The sequence below is a fragment of the Podarcis pityusensis genome (assembly GCF_964106645.2).
Source record: "Podarcis pityusensis genome assembly, chromosome: 17".
Taxonomy (NCBI): Eukaryota; Metazoa; Chordata; class Lepidosauria; order Squamata; family Lacertidae; genus Podarcis; species Podarcis pityusensis.
The window spans coordinates 5,464,704-5,482,696 of record NC_138042.1 but is presented as its reverse complement, the minus strand read 5'-3'; the positions used below and the strand labels follow the sequence as shown (position 1 = coordinate 5,482,696).

Here is a 17,993-nt window from a genome sequence, read left to right as displayed (position 1 = left end):
ATAGGACGCACTTTGTTTTAGAGGGGGGAGAACAAGAAAAAAAAATTCTCCCCCTCTCTGCCCAGCGCCCCTTCAGCGAAGTGGCAGGAGGCGCTGTGCAGAGAGGGGGAGAACTTTCCCCCTCTTGTTTTCCCGCTCTAAAACAAGGTGCCGTTTAAGGTGCGTTCAGGCGGCTACCTTGGAAGCCTGGAGAGCGAGAGGGGTCGGTGTGCACTGACCCCTCTCGCTCTCCAGGCTTCAGGTTCCTTTCGACCTGCTCTTTGGGGCTGGCGGGGGGAAGCCCACCACCAGCCCCAAAGAGCAGTTCAGGGAGCAGTGGAGAGGCTCCTGCCATAGCCGTCCGTCACCTCTCCAGCCGGGAGAGGGTCGCGGGGCTATGGCTTCTTTAGCCCCGCGCGCGCTCTCCCGGCTGGAGAGGTGACGGACGGCTATGGCAGGAGCCTCTATAGCCGCGCGTCACCTCTCCAGCCGGGAGAGGGTTGCGGGGCCGCGCGCACTCTCCCGGCTGGAGAGGTGATGCGCGGCTATAGAGGCTCCTGCCATAGCCGCCCGTCACCTCTCCAGCCGGGAGAGGGTCGCGGGGGGCTGCTTTAGCCCCGCGCGCGCTCTCCCGGCTGGAGAGGTGACGGGCGGCTATGGCAGGAGCCTCTATAGCCGCGCGTCACCTCTCCAGCCGGGAGAGGGTCGCGGGGGGCTGCTTTAGCCCCGCGCGCGCTCTCCCGGCTGGAGAGGTGACGGGCGGCTATGGCAGGAGCCTCAATAGCCGCGCGTCACCTCTCCAGCCGGGAGAGGGTTGCGGGGTGCTTCTTTAGCCCCGCGCGCGCTCTCCCGGCTGGAGAGGTGACGCGGGGCTGTAGAGGCTCCTGCCATAGCCACGCGTCACCTCTCCAGCCGGGAGTGGGTCGCGGGGCTATGGCGTCTTCGCTCCATAGGACGCACACACATTTTCCCTTCATTTTTGAAGGGAAAAAAGTGCGTCCTATGGAGCGAAAAATACGGTAAAATAATAATTTATTTGTCAGACAAATAAATGAGAGACACAGTGGTATATGGTTACCAAAGCTCTGCCCACTCCAGCCCTGATGGCCAGCACTTATATTTCCTCAGCCCAGCCCCCTTGCTCCTCCTTTGGCTGCCTCTGTCCAATCAGCCTGGTTGAAATTCCTATTGGCTGTTTGCTAGAACCAATCATAAAAGATACACCCATTTCCTATTACCTTTTATGGGAGACAAAGAGCTATATTTCCTTCTATCCATAAATGGCAGACAAGTAGCCATATATCTTACATTTGCCTCGACAAGGCACCTTAATTACCAGATCATCTTTGCCCTATTGCCCTATTGCCCTATTCACTCCAAAACAGATGGCTCATGGTTTTAAATTTTATCTTAAACAGAGATCTTGGGTTCACCTTCTCACACACCATCAATGAAATAAGAATCTAACATAAGAATCTAACATTTCTTACTTTCTAAATCCTTTGCATAATTACATTCAAGCCAATATATTTCATACATTAACATAGATAGATTTTTAGAAGGAAAGGAACAGTTTCAAAGTAAAAAGGAAACAGTTTCAGAGAGAAGCCTCTTCAGTTTACAACTCTCTTTCCCCAGCCAGCTGCTGTTCCTATTAGCTCTTGCCCTTTAACCTTATGAAAATATGGCTCGAGTCTAATGGGAGGCACCTGGTATTATTTCTTACTATTTACCAACTCTTAATTAGTGTTTTTGCAGCTTGATTGTATTCTGTAATATGTATGGTCAGTATGACCTTTGCTCCCAGCCTGTAATTCCCTTTTACAACTTTGAGGTACTGCTATAAATCAGGGGGGCCCTGTTCAAGGAGATAAACAACTGCCAAAGTACTTAGCCAGCTGCTTTATGCCTGGCATGAGACATACAAACATTTGCAAATATATTTTTTAAGCTCATTTTAAAATGCAGGCCTTGATCTGATGCCTCAGTTTCACGACATGTTGCAAGCAATGCAAAGAGCACAGGACACTCATAGTAATGCAGTACAATATCGAACCGCAACTGGGCAACATGCTGTAGTCAGAGAGGTTAAGGCTGCAACGCTAACCTCGCTGAATTTGGGAGTAAGCCCCAGTGAATTCAGTGGGCCAACTTCTGAATAGACATGGTTAGAATTGTGCAGGAACAGAACTGGGCAGAAAGCAAGCTGAAGGCTCACCTGAACAAGGAAGGTTTTCAAAGTGAGATAGGGGCACGCAGGAGGCAAGGGGTTTGTGCAGTCTGGGTGGCTGCTGCGGAGAACTCCTGTTCTCTTGTAGCTAAAGGTGGCTTGACCAGTTTGTGGTAGGCTAACTAGCGCCTGCTGGTTGCTGGCATGAGAGGTCCTGGATCCTGGTCCAGCAAAAGGAAGGAATAACTTCTTGTGTCCCCATGAAAATGAGATTGAAATGGCTGCGAGAATTACTAGTAAGAGGGGAAATGGGTGCATTTTGGTGAACCCTCTTCCCTCTGTTAGTAAGCCCTCTTGTCCGCCTTTCAGGACCAAAATTGAGGAGATCCAACAGCGGAAGGAGGATGAACTCAAATCCCTGCAGGTTCGCAACCAGAAGCTGCAGCAGGAGCTCCAGACAGCAAACCAGGTGAGAGTTGCCTTCCCCTTCCTTTGGAAAGGATGAGCTCCAGTTTTAGCTCTGCTCAGGGCACAAGTTCATTGGTTGCCCCTCATGGTTCAGAAATAGAGTTCAGGGCCTTTATTTCTTCAGCTGGAAAACCTGTTGATAGAAGTGTTTCAAAGCTCTGGGTTCAAAGCTCAGCCTAGCTCTTCACCTCTGTATCTGTTTCTCTACATCCACCCACCCCATCCTCAGTTCTGAAATCTACATTTGGCATAATTGTGGCCTAGCATAGATAAAGGTGTATCTTTATTGCTATGATGAACTGCTGCAGGAATCCTAGAAATTGTGGTTCAATGAGGGAGCTGAGGATCTCCACCAGAACATTCCTAGCATCTCACTAAATTACAGTTCACAAATTCCTTGGCTTGGGGAGAGCTATGACTGACGTAGGGGATGCAGGTGGCGCTGTGGTCTAAACCACTGAGCCTAGGGTTTGCCGATCGGAAGGTTGGCGGTTCGAATCCCTGCGATGGGGTGAGCGCCTGTTGCTCAGTCCTTGCTCCTGCCAACCTAGCAGATCGAAAGCACGTCAAAGTGCAAGTAGATAAATAGGTACCGCTGCGGCGGGAACGTAAACAGCATTTCCGTGCACTGCTCTGGTTTCGCCAGAAGCTGCTTAGTCATGCTGACCACACGACCCGGAAGCTGTCTGTGGACAAACGATGACTCCCTTGGCCAGTAAAACGAGATGAGCGCCACAACCCCACAGTCGTTCGCAACTGGACTTAACTGTCAGGGGTACTTTATCCTTTTTTTTATGACTGACGTACCATAAATAAGCCCAGATAGAACAGCCTTAAAAACAACAACATTAAAATGGGAAAGGCTAGAATATATCATTTCTATCTCTTGTCTGTTTTGCTGTGAGCCAGATTCCTACTTATCTACATAGTCCTTATTGGTGAACCACCTGTATATCGGTGACTGGTATGTTGGTGAAATCTTCCCCTGAATCTCACTGCCTGATCAGATTGTTCCTCGCTTCACAGGGTTTCTCAGATTTAAAGGACCAACTGCAGAGCCGTCGGAAAGAGCATGAGGTGGCCTTGCAGGCCCTACAGGACCAAGTGAGTTCCCTCTGCCACACACTCTCTTTGTTGAGAAACTCTGGTCTGTATCAAACTTTATTGGCAAGGCATAAATCCCTTTTATTGTGGGTCTATGCCAGGGGTCAGCAAACTTTTTCAGCAGGGGGCTGGTCCACTGTCCCTCAGACCATGTGGTGGGCTGGGCTATATTTTTTTTGGGGGGGGGGGAATGAATGAATTTCTATGCCCCACAAATAACCCAGAGATGCCTTTTAAATAAAAGGACACATTCTACTCATGTAAAAACACACTGATTCCCGAACCGTCTGCGGGCCGGATTTAGAAGGGAATTGGGCCGGATCCAGCCCCCGGGCCTTAGTTTGCCTACCCATGGTCTATGCAGAGTAAATAATCTCTCCATTTGAACATGTATCTTTGTCTTATGGTAATAAATTATTTTATTTTATTGCTGGGATGGGTAGGGCAGAACGACTTGTGAAGCAGCCAGATTTGACACCAAGAAAATGGAATTCTGTATCCTGTATTTTACATAATTTTGCTTCTGGTTCCAAAATTTGTTGGGAGCTGCCCAGAGTGGCTGGGGCAACCCGGTCATATGGGTGGCATATAAATATAAATAATAAATATATATGGGTGGCATATAAATAATAAAAATATTATTGCTACTATTATTTAAGAAGTCTTAAACCCCTGATGAGCTAGGGACTTGCCCTGCATGTGAAGACAGGCTCTGGAAAGAAGGAGGAGTCCCAACAAAAGAAGAATGGATACAAAAACTTATGAAATATGCAGGAATGGCAAAACTTACCGGAAAAATAAGAAATCAAGATAACAAACTTTTTATAAAAGAATGGAAATGGTTTGTTGAATATTTACAAATAAATTGTAAACAGATAAGAACATTGGTGGGATTATTGTAATAACCTGCCATTTTGTAAGAGTATATATTTAAAGTAGATGAATAAATGAGTAAATTAAGTTAATTTGGATACGCAGAAAATATAAAAAATAAATTTAAGGAACCGCAGAAAGAGGGAAGGAAGTCAAGTTCTGAAATGTTAAAATGATTATAAAATCATTGAAATGTAAAAAAAAAGAAAGACAGTCTCTGGCGCATGGAGCAGACAAGAACAATAGTTGTTCCAATGGTCAAGAGGGCAGTTTCTGCACATGCTGTAGAGGGAAGTGATTGGGCTCTTCAACCTGAGAAGAAAGCCCGTCTAGGAGAAGGAAAGCTCTGATCCTAAACCTCTGCTACCATGCGGGATATCTTTGAGAGGCAATCTGCTATTTGGGCTACCTGACTGATTGTGAATAGTGTTGGAGAGAGGATTCCCCTCTAAAGGATTGTGCTTTACTTTTAGAAACTGTTTTCTGATCTGTAACGCCCACAGGGGATTTCTTGTTCTAAATGTTCACTTTCACTTCCCCCCTCCTCCATCTTGAGCTCCTTCAAAGGATGTTTTACATCTATCTTAAAAATCCCGTTGCTTGTTCATTTTCATGGTGCATTCTACATTTCTCGTGTTCTAAAATCAGAGCAGGAAATGTAAAAATGTGTAAAAGCTATGGAGCAGGGCAAGTTCTGGAGCAAAGAACTATATTATGAGTTTATAACATTGAGAATATATGTAGAGTTAATCTAGTGCCCCCATGGTTCCTTCCCTGCCAAAAAATGTTGAAGTGTGAACATTACAAATTTTGAAGTGTGAACATTACAAATTGTGTGCTAGAAAGGTACAACTCAGATTCTGTACCAGGGAAACTGGATTTTGAAGCTTGCATAGAGTGTGCCAATTTGTATAGTGGCCCACCTCAAATCTGGTGTTAGCATTTGGTTGCAATCAATAATGGGGACGCTTTCCTGGTGTGTGGACTCAGTGTATGTCCCACCATGCAAGTTCCTTGCACTGGGCTTATCATACACTAACCACTGGAAATCCATCTCCAGCTTTTGAGATTTCACCAGTCATTGCCCATATACTTTTACACAAAGTTTTACAGTCTAAAGACCCAGGTTTTTATTTTTAAGGAAAGAATTCTATACCAGTTTCTGTGTGGCACAAACATTGGATTGTGGAGCATGTAGCTTTGGATGTGGCCTGAAAAACTGCTGGGGCTTAGTTTGATCTGCCCCTAGGCTTCCCAGACTTGAATTGGGGGCTCATAAGAGAGAGAGAGAAACCAAAGAAAAGCTTTGCTTTGGGTAGGCTTTTCTTCTTCATAAGTGAGTTGAAATTGATTGTTGTGTTAGAGAGGAGAAGGACCTGAAGGATTACTGCTACTGGTTAGAGTGGCATAGTAAATCCTGGAAGTTTTCTCCCTTCTCTAACGGAGTAGATACTAGCTCACTAATCTTGAGCCATCTGGATTGCTTTATACAATCCATCTGGATCAGCTTAGAAGATGACTTGCCTATTAAAACTGTACAGGGTGCCTCTTCTACAGAGCACTGTTGGCAAGGGGATCTGGGCCAGGGGGTGGTTTTGTCAGGAATCAACTGGAGGGTTTGTTTTCTAACCTCAGGTTACTGGGAGGTGTGGGGTTGGGGGTTGAGTCAGGATGTGGAACAGAGCAGGTGGAGGCTCAGCCTTATTTATCAGGGAAAGGCAATTAGCCAGACTCCTGAAGGTAAAGGGACCCCTGACCATTAGGTCCAGTTGTGGCCGACTCTGGGGTTGCGGCGCTCATCTCGCTTTATTGGCCGAGGGAGCCTGTGTACTGCTTCTGGGTCACGTGGCCAGCATGACTAAGTCGCTTCTGGCGAACCAGAGCAGCGCACGGAAACGCTGTTTAACTTCCTGCTGGAGTGGTACGTATTTATCTACTTGCACTTTGACGTGCTTTCGAACTGCCAGGTTGGCAGGAGCAGGGACCGAGCAATGGGAGCTCACCCTGTTGCGGGGATTCGAACCGCCGACCTTCTGATCGGCAAGTCCTAGGCTCTGTGGTTTAACCCACAGCGCCACCCGCTCCCTACATAGGAAGGTACCTTATACCAAGTCACACTTCTGGTCCACATCACTCAGTCTTGTCTGCAGTGATTGGCAATGGCTCTCCAGGGTTTCAGACAGGGGATTTTCCAGCCCTAACTTGAGAGGTCAGGGATTGAAGCTGGAACCTTTGCAGGCAAGCAGATGCCCTGGCCCAGAGCCATAATGTGGAGGGCCTGTCTCGCGCTTGCCAGCTCCCCTCCATAACCTCCTTCTCAACCCCTCCCATCTTACCATCCAGCGATATTTTCCCCTTCGTGTTTTGCTTTCATGTTTCTTTTCCTAGGCCTCTTCTCTTCCTAAGAGGTTTCCCCTCCCCCTCTTCATTTGCATTTATCAACACTCCTCCTTTTTCTAAATATGCCTTGTGCTTATTTTGAGTCTTTAATAACAGTGCCTTGTCTCAATAACTATGTGTACGAAACATGTTTTGTTTTGTTGGTCTCTTTGAAATTTGCAGTTCGTGTTGATTTCCCCTCCTCATTTGGTTTTAAAGCAAAGGAAACCTGCTTTTTCTATTAAAAGCAACAACAACCCCCTATTGCAATACTGCTGCCTCCGTGTTCTGCTTTGTATTTTTAATCCCTTCTCTCCTTTTTCTCCTGCTTTGGTCTGTCTTTCTTTCTTTCTTTCTTTCTTTCTTTCTTTCTTTCTTTCTTTCTTTCTTTCTTTCTCCCTGTCTCCCTCTGGTCCCTATCCTTTGCCCATCCTGTGCTTCGTTGGGCATCAGGTTGCTTGCCAAAGTGCGGAGAGCCAGGAACAGGTTGAGACCATTCTGTCTGAGAACGATGCTCTGAGAACCAATCTGGCAGCGTTAGAACAGGTACCAGGCCCTCTGTGGATGCAAGCGCTCAAGAGGGTGGTATAGGGTGGCAGCGGAAGCTGGGATGGGAAAGACCAAGGCTGGCAATTTTTAACAGGTGTGTGCATGCACACATACATGTGCACGCACTCTGTTTTCAACTCCAGAGCTCTGAGGCCTCATCTGTACTATACAGTTAAAGCAGCATCATGCCGCTTGAAACAGTCACCGCTTCCCAAAGAATCCTGGGAATTGTAGTTTGTTAAGGGTGCTGAATGTTGTTAGTAGACCCCTGTTCCCCTCACAATTCCCAGATTGGTTTAACAGCCGGTCCCTCTTGGCAAGGAACTTTGGGGAGCCTGTGGCCCTCCAGATCCCAGAAGGCCAAGCGTGACTTGGGTGGGTGTACAGTCTACAAGGCATCCTGTGGTTTCCTCAAAATGACCCGAGCCTCCCCTCTTCCCCACCTGCACCCTCTCTCTCACCATGTAGATACAGACCTCCAAGACCCAAGAGATGAATCTGATGCGAGATCAGGTGGCGGCACTGGGGGCTGAGCTGCAGCAGCGGCAGAGCGAGAAGGAGGTGCTGGCGGCCCAGCGGGAGGACCTCAACACTCAGCTGCAGGTAGGCCCAAGGTGCTGTTGATCCTCCCAGGCCCCCAGGGGAGTCTGCTGCATCATACAGGGGTCAGCTGGCCCACTTTGCATATTCAGGAGGGGAGGGAAGAAGCACTTCTCAGCACACTGCGTTTCCTTCCTCCCACCACCCTTGGGGCACACTATGCAAAATGGCCAGTTTTAGAACGTTTGCCGTTCAGATTGCAACGACAGCAAGAAGGTAGAAAGAAGGCTCGGGTCCTGCTTTGCTGCCCAAAAGTTTGTTTCAATTACTTATTAATTTTCTCCTCTACTTTCATTTTATCTCTTTATAGTACCCCTTCCTGCTTCTAGTTCCCCACCCTGGCCATATCTTTTCCTTCCTTTCAACTATTCCTTTGGGTGCTTAGTCAATTTTCTCTCCTTCTCGCCTTCACCACCCTTCCTTCTGTTTCCAGATGAAACATTTCACCGACGTTTTGGTGCTGGACTTTGTCTCTAACTTGTTTTTAAGTGGTGGGTGCAAAACGGTGGTTCAAGTATATTGAGGGATCACTTAACAAAAATGACTTGGTTAAGTTGCGTTTGCCTATGTTGCAAAAAGTTCCACCCTTTTTTCACTCTTAACTTGGATGGTGAGCACAAAAGGGTATTTAAAGTTCTTAGCATGTACATGAAGTGCTTGTGGCCGGGGGGGGGGGAAGATGAGTGTTCAAAGTGCACCATGTGACAGAACTGGGGTGCTGAGGAAATAACGTGGGGGACGGGGAAGGGCCTTGCTCTACAGCCATCTTAATTTTCTCCCTTAGGAGTCTCTCCGGGCCAACACTCGTCTCCTGGAGCAGCTACAAGAAATAGGACAGGAGAAGGAGAGATTGCTACAAGACCTTGATGAAACCAGAAAGGTGAGGAGTTTGGGGGCAGGAAGGAGGGAGGGGCAGGCAGTGGATTTAATTCTGTTTGGCACCCAGTTTAGCTGAAGAAACTCGCCACTTCACTTTGGACTCTGGCCACATTCAGATGTAGCTTCAAACCATGGTGCAGAACACAGAGTCTGAGGCTCGTGTGTTACTTCTTCCTCCCCCCTTTGCACCAGGGTTTCTGAACTGACACTCACCCCAATCATCAGCAAAACCTGGCTTGTTGTTGTGTCTGCTATGGCTTCCTCAAGCCATAAAGGTAAAGGGACCTCTGATCATTAGGTCCAGTCATGACCGATTCTGGGGTTGCGGCACTCATCTTGCTTTATTGGCCGAGGGAGCCGGCGTACAGCTTCTGGGTCATGTGGCCAGCATGACTAAGCCGCTTCTGGCGAACCAGAGCAGCGCACAGAAACGCTGTTTACCTTCCCGCCAGAGTGGTACCTATTTATTTACTTGCACTTTGATGTGCTTTGTAACTGCTAGGTTGGCAGGAACAGGGACCGAGCAATGGTAGTTCACCCCGTCTTGGGGATTCAAACCGCCGACCTTCTGATCGGCAAGTCCTAGGCTCTGTGGTTTAACCCACAGCGCCACCCGTGTCCCTTTCCTCAAACCATATTGTCAGGGAACTGCCATCAGTGCCGGAGGGAGAGAGCAAAAGCCAGAGGGATTCCAGAGAGTGTCCAGGGATTGGGAGAAGCAGCCCATCTTCTGGGGAAGAGAATCAGCGTAGCACCAGTGGAGAAGGGGGACAGATGGGGGAAGCGGCGAGGCGGTCCCATGACTCCTTGCCGGGGACCAGCGGGGAGAGTAGGGGTCCTCCGCTGCCTACGCCCTCCTTGTGCAGAAGGCTTTTGCGCAGAGAGAGTAGGAGGAGACAAGGCGTCAAAGAGCTTCTTTGCTGGAAGAAGTTTAAGAAATGCCCACTGATGGATTCTGCCAGCGATTGAGTCAGCCACGGGTGAGTGGCTGTCCGGACAGAAAAGGTTCACTTAGGCAACCCAGCCAGGTGTTTGCACCAGCTTACGCACGAGCAACCCCTAGAACCACTACACATATTTTGCCCTGAATTCTGATTTTCAAAAGGCAAGTAAGAGATCAGTTCCAGAAATCCCCAGGTCTGTGATGGGAGGAGTGAGTCTGTGGGTCTGAGGCTCAGCTTTGCTCATGCATGGAACACCGAACAATAGTTTGCTCTGTCTCTTGATATGGCCAGCCTGTTACCTGCCTTAAACAAGACACAGATTGGATTCTATCCGCTCTCAAGCATTTTGAAAACCCACAGCTGATGGGACTGGAGGAAAGTGAAAGACAAGGGAGAAGGGGAATTCGGGCAGGAAATGGTAGCTTTGAGAACTTGCGGTGAACTGTAGCAGTTCCTGCTGACTCATGAAAGCCTACTGAATTCTGCCTGGTTTCCAGGCTTTCTTGAAAAACTGGCTTATAAGTATAAAACCAAATTTACTAGATTAATAGCTAGAATAGAGATAGACTTGTAACCATTCAAGCAACAAACATACTAAGGTGCCATGTGCAAGACGAAGCCTGGAAATACTGTAAACATGGAGTGGATAAATGTACAACTCTATCTTAACAAGTTCCATGTGCAATAAACGTTACACAGACTGGATAAATGAACCGTTCAACAAGTAGCGTAAGTCCAATCACAGAACGGCAACCCCGTGCCGCCACAATGGCAAGGGTAGCACACTGGAGAATATGAAGAAATTTTTCAAAGCTGTTTTTCAAAGATTGAACTGGATGAGATGTTCTTCAATGGGTCTTGAGTTGGAAACACAAAGCCGTATGCATGGATCAGTCACAGGAAGGCAAATCAAAGCTACCACCCTGGTGAGAATAATGCAAATGGGCAAAAGGAGACCTGTTCTCCGGATATATTACAGGTTTCACTACACGCTTCATCAGTCCGAAAAGCTGCATGATACAAAATAGTACTCCAATTCGTACTCCCTACCTGCCCGCGGACTGTCTCGCCAGAGTGTTGCATGTTCTAGTTATCTCCCACTTGGACTACTGCAACACGCTCTACGTGGGGCTACCTTTGAAGGTGACCCTGAAACTGCAATTAATCCAGAATGCGGCAGCTAGACTGGTGACTGGGAGTGGCTGCCGGGACCACATAACACCAGTCCTGAGAGATCTGCATTGGCTCCCAGTACGTTTCCGAGCACAATTCAAAGTGTTGGTGCTGACCTTTAAAGCCCTAAACGGCCTCGGTCCTGTATACATGAAGAAGTGTCTCCACCCCCATTGTTCAGCCTGGACACTGAGATCCAGTGCCGAGGGCCTTCTGGCGGTTCCCTCATTGCAAGAAGTGAGGTTACAGGGAACCAGACAGAGGGCCTTCTCGGTAGTGGCGCCCACCCTGTGGAACACCCTTCAGATGTGAAGGAAATAAGCAGCTATCCTATCTTTAAAAGACATCTGAAGGCAGCCCTGTTCAGGGAAGTTTTTAATATTTAACGCTGTATTGTTTTTAACACTTGATTGGGAGCCGCCCAGAGTGGCTGGGGAAACTCAGCCAGATGGGTGGGGTATAAATAATAAATTACTGTATTATTATTATTATTATTATTACAATGTGTGGTAAACCATAAAAATTAGAAAATATCAGTCTCATAAGAGTGCTCTGACTTGTGCCTGCTTTCTAGACGGCAGAGAAGCGCAAGGCCATGCTAGATGAGATGGCCATTGAGACCCTGCAGGAGAAGGGGCGCCACAAGGAAGAGCTGGGCAACCTCCGCCTGCAGCACGAGAAAGAGGTGCTCGCTGTGCGTGCGCGATATGAGCGGGAGCTGAGGGAGCTGCATGAGCACAAGAAACGGCAGGAGGATGAGCTGCGTGGCCAGCTGAAGGAGGAGAAGGTACTGGTCAAAGGAGCTTGGGTGCCTGGGCCTGGTCTTCCCATCAAGATGGGCATGTTCAGGTCTTAAGGACTAGAACCTTAGTATATCTTCTTTCAACGAGAGCTGAGGTTTTCAGGAGGCTGAATTTCTGTGCCTTCCATCTGTAGGTACGAGGGTCCTATACGGCCTAGGACCCTCGTACCTACGGGACCGCCTCTCCTGGTATGTCCCACGGAGGACCTTATGGTCTTCAAATAAAAACATCTTGGAGGTCCCGGGGCACAGGGAGGTTAGGCTGGCCTCAACCAGAGCCAGGGCTTTTTCGGACGTGGCCCCGATCTGGTGGAACACTCTGTCACAAGAGACTAGGGCCCTGCGGGAATTGACATCTTTCCTCAGGGCCTGCAAGACAGAGCTGTTCCACCAGGCCTTTGGCTGAGGCACAGTCTGACCCCCTCCTTTGGTAATCCTCACAGAACTCTAGCCCAGTGGTTGCCATTAATTTGATTCTGAATTGATTTGATTCTGAATTGATTTTAGAATTTATTTCAATTAATAGATTGTGATTTTATGGAAACTGTGTTACTTCTACTGTTGTTAGCCGCTCTGAGCCCGGCTTCGGCTGGCAAGGGTGGGATATAAATAAATTATTATTATTATTATTATTATTATTATTAAATTTGAAAAGCATTGACTCGACTCACAATGCCATTGCGGTGAGAGAATACGCACAGCAAAGGCCACACAGTCCTTTGCAATGCTGTAAGTTCTTGCTCTCAAAAGCCACCTCCTAGGTTCTGCTTCATGCCAGCATCAGTTTCTAGAATGACCAGGAAATGGAACTTGGGGGCAGACCTTGGTAGGAAGGTTGGGGGGGGGTAGGCTTAGCTCCTGCCCCGTCAGTGTCCCTTGATACAACCTTTTCTTACCCCCTCAGTGCAAGTGAATGATTGCCATTTTGCCCCAAAGTTCAAAGTAAAGTTTCTTCCTGTTGCAACAGGAGCAAAACTTGTCACCTGCTCACCACAGGAGGCATAATCTTGTACATAAAATGTGCAGAGGCATCTTGCCTACCTCCTCCCACTCCAGTATACCTGAAGGAGTGTCTCCACCCCCATTATCCAGCCCAGACACTGAGGTCCAGCACTGAGGGCCTTCTGGCGGTTCCCTCGCTGTGAGAAGTGAGGTTACAGGGAACCAGGCAGAGGGCCTTCTCGGTAGTGGCGCCTGCCCTGTGGAACACCCTCCCATCAGATGTCAAGGCAATAAACAACTATTTTACTTTTAAAAGACAACTGAAGGCAGCCCTGTTTAGGGAAGCTTTTAATTTCTGATGCTGTATCGTTTTTAATATTCAGTTGGAAGCCAACCAGAGTGGCTGGGGAAACCCAGCCAGATGGGCGGTGTATAAATAAATTATTATTATTATTATTATTATTATTATTATTATTATTATTATTATTACAGTGGTACCTCAGGTTACATACGCTTCAGGTTACAGACTCCTCTAACCCAGAAATATTACCTCAGGTTAAGAACTTTGCTTCAGGATGAGAACAGAAATCGTGCTCTGGCGGCGCGGCAGCAGCAAGAGGCCCCATTAGGCCCATTAGCTAAAGTGGTGCTTCAGGTTAAGAACAGTTTCAGGTTAAGAATGGACCTCTGGAATGAATTAAGTACTTAACCTGAGGTACCACTGTATTATTATAACATACAGCCTTTCTTTCACCCCTTCCCTTGCTCACCTGTGATAGAGATGGCCATTTTGTTAGCAAATGGTAGTGTGTTCACTTCCTCTACACTGCCCTTAAAGGCCCAGTGCCTGTTTTCTGTGCTGATCTTTAGTTTGTGCTAATTCCCCTGGGATTACTGCCTGCATCTGGGATAGCTCAGTTAGTAGAGCATGAGACTCTTAATCTCTGGGTCGTGGGTTCGATCCCCAAGCTGGGCAAAAGATTCCTGCATTGCCGAGTTGATAACTCTCAGGGTCCCTTCCAAGTCTCCAATTCTATGATTGTATCCCTTTCTCTTCACCCTTCAGGCGCGCAGTCAGGAACTGGAGTCCATGCAGCAAACCGTGGAAGAGCTGCGCCTCCAAATACAGTCCATGGATGGCACAAAGGGCTGGTTTGAACGGCGGCTGAAAGAGGCAGAGGTGACTGGACCCCCCTTCCCCTTAGTGACATGTCACAGGGCAGAACTGGCGTACCCTACCAGAGGGCCAGTAGGACCCAAACGCTTGGTTCCTGCCCCCCCAAGCCTTCCTGCCCTGCTCCAGGGATCTGATTGTTCCCCTCCTCTTTCCCAGGAGCTGATAGAGAAGCATCAGCAAGAGCACGCAGAGGCCATGCGAGTCTGTAAGGAGCAGCATGTGGCTGACTTGCAGGTACCGGAAACATTTTGGCCTTTCCCAATTGGGAGAAATGGCAGTGATCCACTCTGGCCATTGAGCTGCTTCCACAGTCTTTTTTTTTTTTTTAAATGATATTTATTAAAGTTTCAAAAAAAAGGTTACATAGATAAGAATAAAAAAAAATAAAGAAAAGAAAAATACAAAAAAACCACAATTAAAAACAATTCCATCTTTTCATCACATATCTTTCATTTACTTGTTTCCCGGACCTCCTCATGCCTCCCTTTTTTGTATTCCAGTTCAATTTATTAGTTCAGCAATTCCTTTCCCTCCTTATTTTATCCTGATCTTTAATCTTAATATATTATGGCATTGAGTTTTTACGTATTGAAAATCCAATTTTTTCATATTCTTTTATACCATTACAGCTAGAAACCACTTAACTTCAATCCAACATCATTCTAACATTCATTAATTTTACAATATTTCTGTAAATAGTCTTTAAATTTCTTCCAATCTTCTTCCACCGACTCTTCTCCCTGGTCTCGGATTCTGCCAGTCATTTCCGCCAATTCCATGTAGTCCATCATTTTCATCTGCCATTCTTCCAGTGTGGGTAGGTCTTGTGTCTTCCAATGCTTTGCAATAAGTATTCTTGCTGCTGTTGTAGCATACATAAAGAAAGTTCTGTCCTTCTTTAACACCGATTGGCCGACTATGCCCAGGAGGAAGGCCTCTGGTTTCTTCAAGAAGGTATATTTAAATACCTTTTTTAATTCATTATAAATCATCTCCCAGAAAACCTTAATCCTTGGGCATGTCCACCAAAGGTGAAAGAATGTACCTTCAGTTTCTTTACATTTCCAACATTTATTATCGGGCAGATGGTAGATTTTTGCAAGCTTGACTGGGGAGCTGCTTCCACAGTCTTGTGGGAGGCTAGTGAACCCAGGTGACGCCGTTGGCGGATGCTCCTCTTTGACTTCTACCCTCCAGCAGCTGCCTTGATGCAGACCGTGTGGGTTACCCAATCCCAATTAAACTTTTTATTGCGCTAGCCGTAGGCCATGGCATCATTCAGAAGGAGAACAACAAGAAAAACAACAATAAGCATAAAAATCACGGGGCGCCACACATACAATAAAACCACGGTCACGGCTACTAAAATTATTTGTTGCATTAAATAGAATAGAGTAGCAGAAGATTCTCAGGTAAGATGTGCCAAATTAAATATCCGAATCCCCTTTGCAGTTGACCGCTATTTTATCTTGTTCCTTCTTCCTGATCTTCTTAGCTGCCAGAGCATAGAGTGCTACTTTATAAGTAACAAAGTTGTCGGTGTCGCTCAGCAGCCATTTCCCCCTTTCCACCCTATTCTATATGCAATAAATAATGGCCCAGGTATGTGTGGGTTACCCTGTGGCAGGAAGTTGATGGGCGGAGTGTCTCTGGTGTGGACCAGCCGTTCGATGCAATGGATTTCTCACTAATTAGGAGGTGTCAGCAAACTTTTTCAGCAGGGGGCCGGTCTACTGTCCCTCAGACCTTGTGAGGGGCCGGACTATATTTTGGAGGGGGGGGGGAAAGAACGAATTCCTATGCCCCACAAATAACCCAGAGGTGCATTTTAAATAAAAGCACACATTCCACTCATGTAAAAACACCAGGCAGGCCCCCACAAATAACCCAGAGATGCATTTTAAATAAAAGGACATGTTCTACTCATGTAAAAACATGCTGATTCCCGGACCGTCCGCGGGACGGATTGAGAAGGCGATTGGGGCACATCCGGCCCCCGGGCCTTAGTTTGCCTACTCATGAATTACAGCAACTGGATGGTGAAGCTCAGTTATTCAGATGACCAGTAGCATGCCTCTTTCACCCTCTTATTTATTTAGCTATTGCTGCAGTCATTAAAAAATGTTTTTATACTGCCCTTCATCAAAATAGATCTCGGGGCAATTTGCAATAATAGAAACAGGGTGGGGACCCAAATTTAAAATGCAACCACCTGAAACAGAACAACACATAAAAGATCAGAAAGCATACTTTAAAACACATGGATGAATCCCCGAAGCTAAAACATTGGCATTCGGTGGAGGGGAGGAAAGTGGTGGTGGGTGGGTTCTCTTTTGATATCTTTTTGCTTCTGCTCTTTGATTTGGAGTTTTTGATGATTTTGAGATGTCTGCTGGTCAAATGGGCAGGGGGAAATGACTGGGGGTTCAGGTTTAAGTGTGGTCCCGTTTTCTTCTCCCTCAAGTGCCTCCTTCTCAGCCACTGGCATTTTTTAAACCAGCAACAATTGCAGGGTTGGGAAAATCCCATATCTGCTCCCCAATGCCTGCTCTTGGGTCTTCTCCTCTGCAGCTAAAGGACCGTGAGGTGGAAGCAACCAAGGAGAAGCTGCGAGAGATTGAAAGAGCGAAGGATGAACACTTGGACACAATCAGCCGACTGAAACAGGTGTGTGTGTGCTGCTGCCTGCCAGCTTCCCCCAGGAACAGGTGCTTGGCAGTATGAGGTTCCTGGGTCCACCTGTTCCCTTCCCTCCTGACGGGTTCGCCCATCTGCCGGATTGTGCCTCTTTTCTTTCCAGCATGCTTGCAGTGTCTGGCACAGATAGGCAGGTGGTGCTGTCCCACTCCAAGTCACATATCCAGACTGGACTTCTGCAGATCCTGCTCAATGAGTCCCGGTTCCCCGTCTGGTGCTCTAGGTGGAAAGTGCCCCGTGCTACGTTTGAGTGTAGCAGAGATCCTTGGCTCTGGGTCCCTTGGATCTCTCTTCAGATGCCTCACCAGTCTTTTTATCCCATTTATCCTAGTTCAGACCAAAGGTTGGACGCGGGTGGCGCTGTGGGTTAAACCACAGAGCTTAGGACTTGCCCATCAGAAGGTCGGCGGTTCAAATCCCCACGACGGGGTGAGCTCCCATTGCTCGGTCCTTGCTCCTGCCAACCTAGCAGTTCGAAAGCACATCAAAGTGCAAGTAGATAAATAGGTACCGCTCTGGTGGAAAGGTAAACAGTGTTTCCGTGCACTGCTCTGGTTTGCCAGAAGCGGCTTAGTCATGCTAGCCACATGACCCGGAAGCTGTACGCCGGCTCCCTCGGCCAATAAAGCGAGATGAGAGCCACAACCCCAGAGTCAGTCACGACTGGACCTAATGGTCAGGGGTCCCTTTAACTTTACTTAGACCAAAGGTTGGGAGATAAAAATGAAAAATGGCAGAGTGACAGGAGGAATGTGCCCCTGGTGGTGGGTTGAAGGGGGCTAGAGGATTTGGAAGGGAGATCTGTGAGTAGAGACAGCAAAGTGTGAAGATTCTAGGTGTGTATAGTGCTCACTAATGGTTCCTTGTCATCTTGCAAGGAAGTGACAAGTGGGGTGACACAGGGCTCTGTGCTGGGCCTGTTGTTGTTCAATGTCTTTATAAATGACTTGGATGAAGGATTCGAGGGGATCCTCATCAGATTTGCAGATGACACCAAACTGGGAGGAGTAGCCAGTGCCGCTCAAGACGGAATCAGAATTCATAATGACCTTAACAGATACGTGGGCCAAAACTGAATGTCCAGTCCACCGTGAGGACTAGAAATGTGTCCTTTTTTGAAAAAGAGGTATTAGTATTTTTCGGGAAACGGAAGGTGGGACCCGGATTCCACAGCTTTCAGCACAGCCGTGATCCACACAACCATTCTCCCCTGCATGATAACTGTTCTGCCTCTCAGAGGGTGAGACGGAGCAGAGA

General features: G+C 47.4%; 1 protein-coding gene across 2 annotated transcripts in view; it reads left to right on the top strand.

The window, feature by feature from the left end:
- Positions 1–17,993, top strand: part of GRIPAP1 (GRIP1 associated protein 1) — a 66,066-nt gene that overhangs the window by 14,275 nt on the left and 33,798 nt on the right. The window contains exons 11-19 of one of the 2 annotated variants that reach the window (XM_080988103.1): positions 2,519–2,618; positions 3,644–3,721; positions 7,427–7,519; positions 7,991–8,125; positions 8,907–9,002; positions 11,693–11,905; positions 13,929–14,042; positions 14,196–14,273; positions 16,611–16,706. In XM_080988103.1, the coding sequence (XP_080844229.1) occupies positions 2,519–2,618; positions 3,644–3,721; positions 7,427–7,519; positions 7,991–8,125; positions 8,907–9,002; positions 11,693–11,905; positions 13,929–14,042; positions 14,196–14,273; positions 16,611–16,706 (1,003 nt within the window). The remainder of the gene's footprint in view (positions 1–2,518; positions 2,619–3,643; positions 3,722–7,426; positions 7,520–7,990; positions 8,126–8,906; positions 9,003–11,692; positions 11,906–13,928; positions 14,043–14,195; positions 14,274–16,610; positions 16,707–17,993) is intronic. The other variant, XM_080988104.1, reaches the window with a different exon arrangement.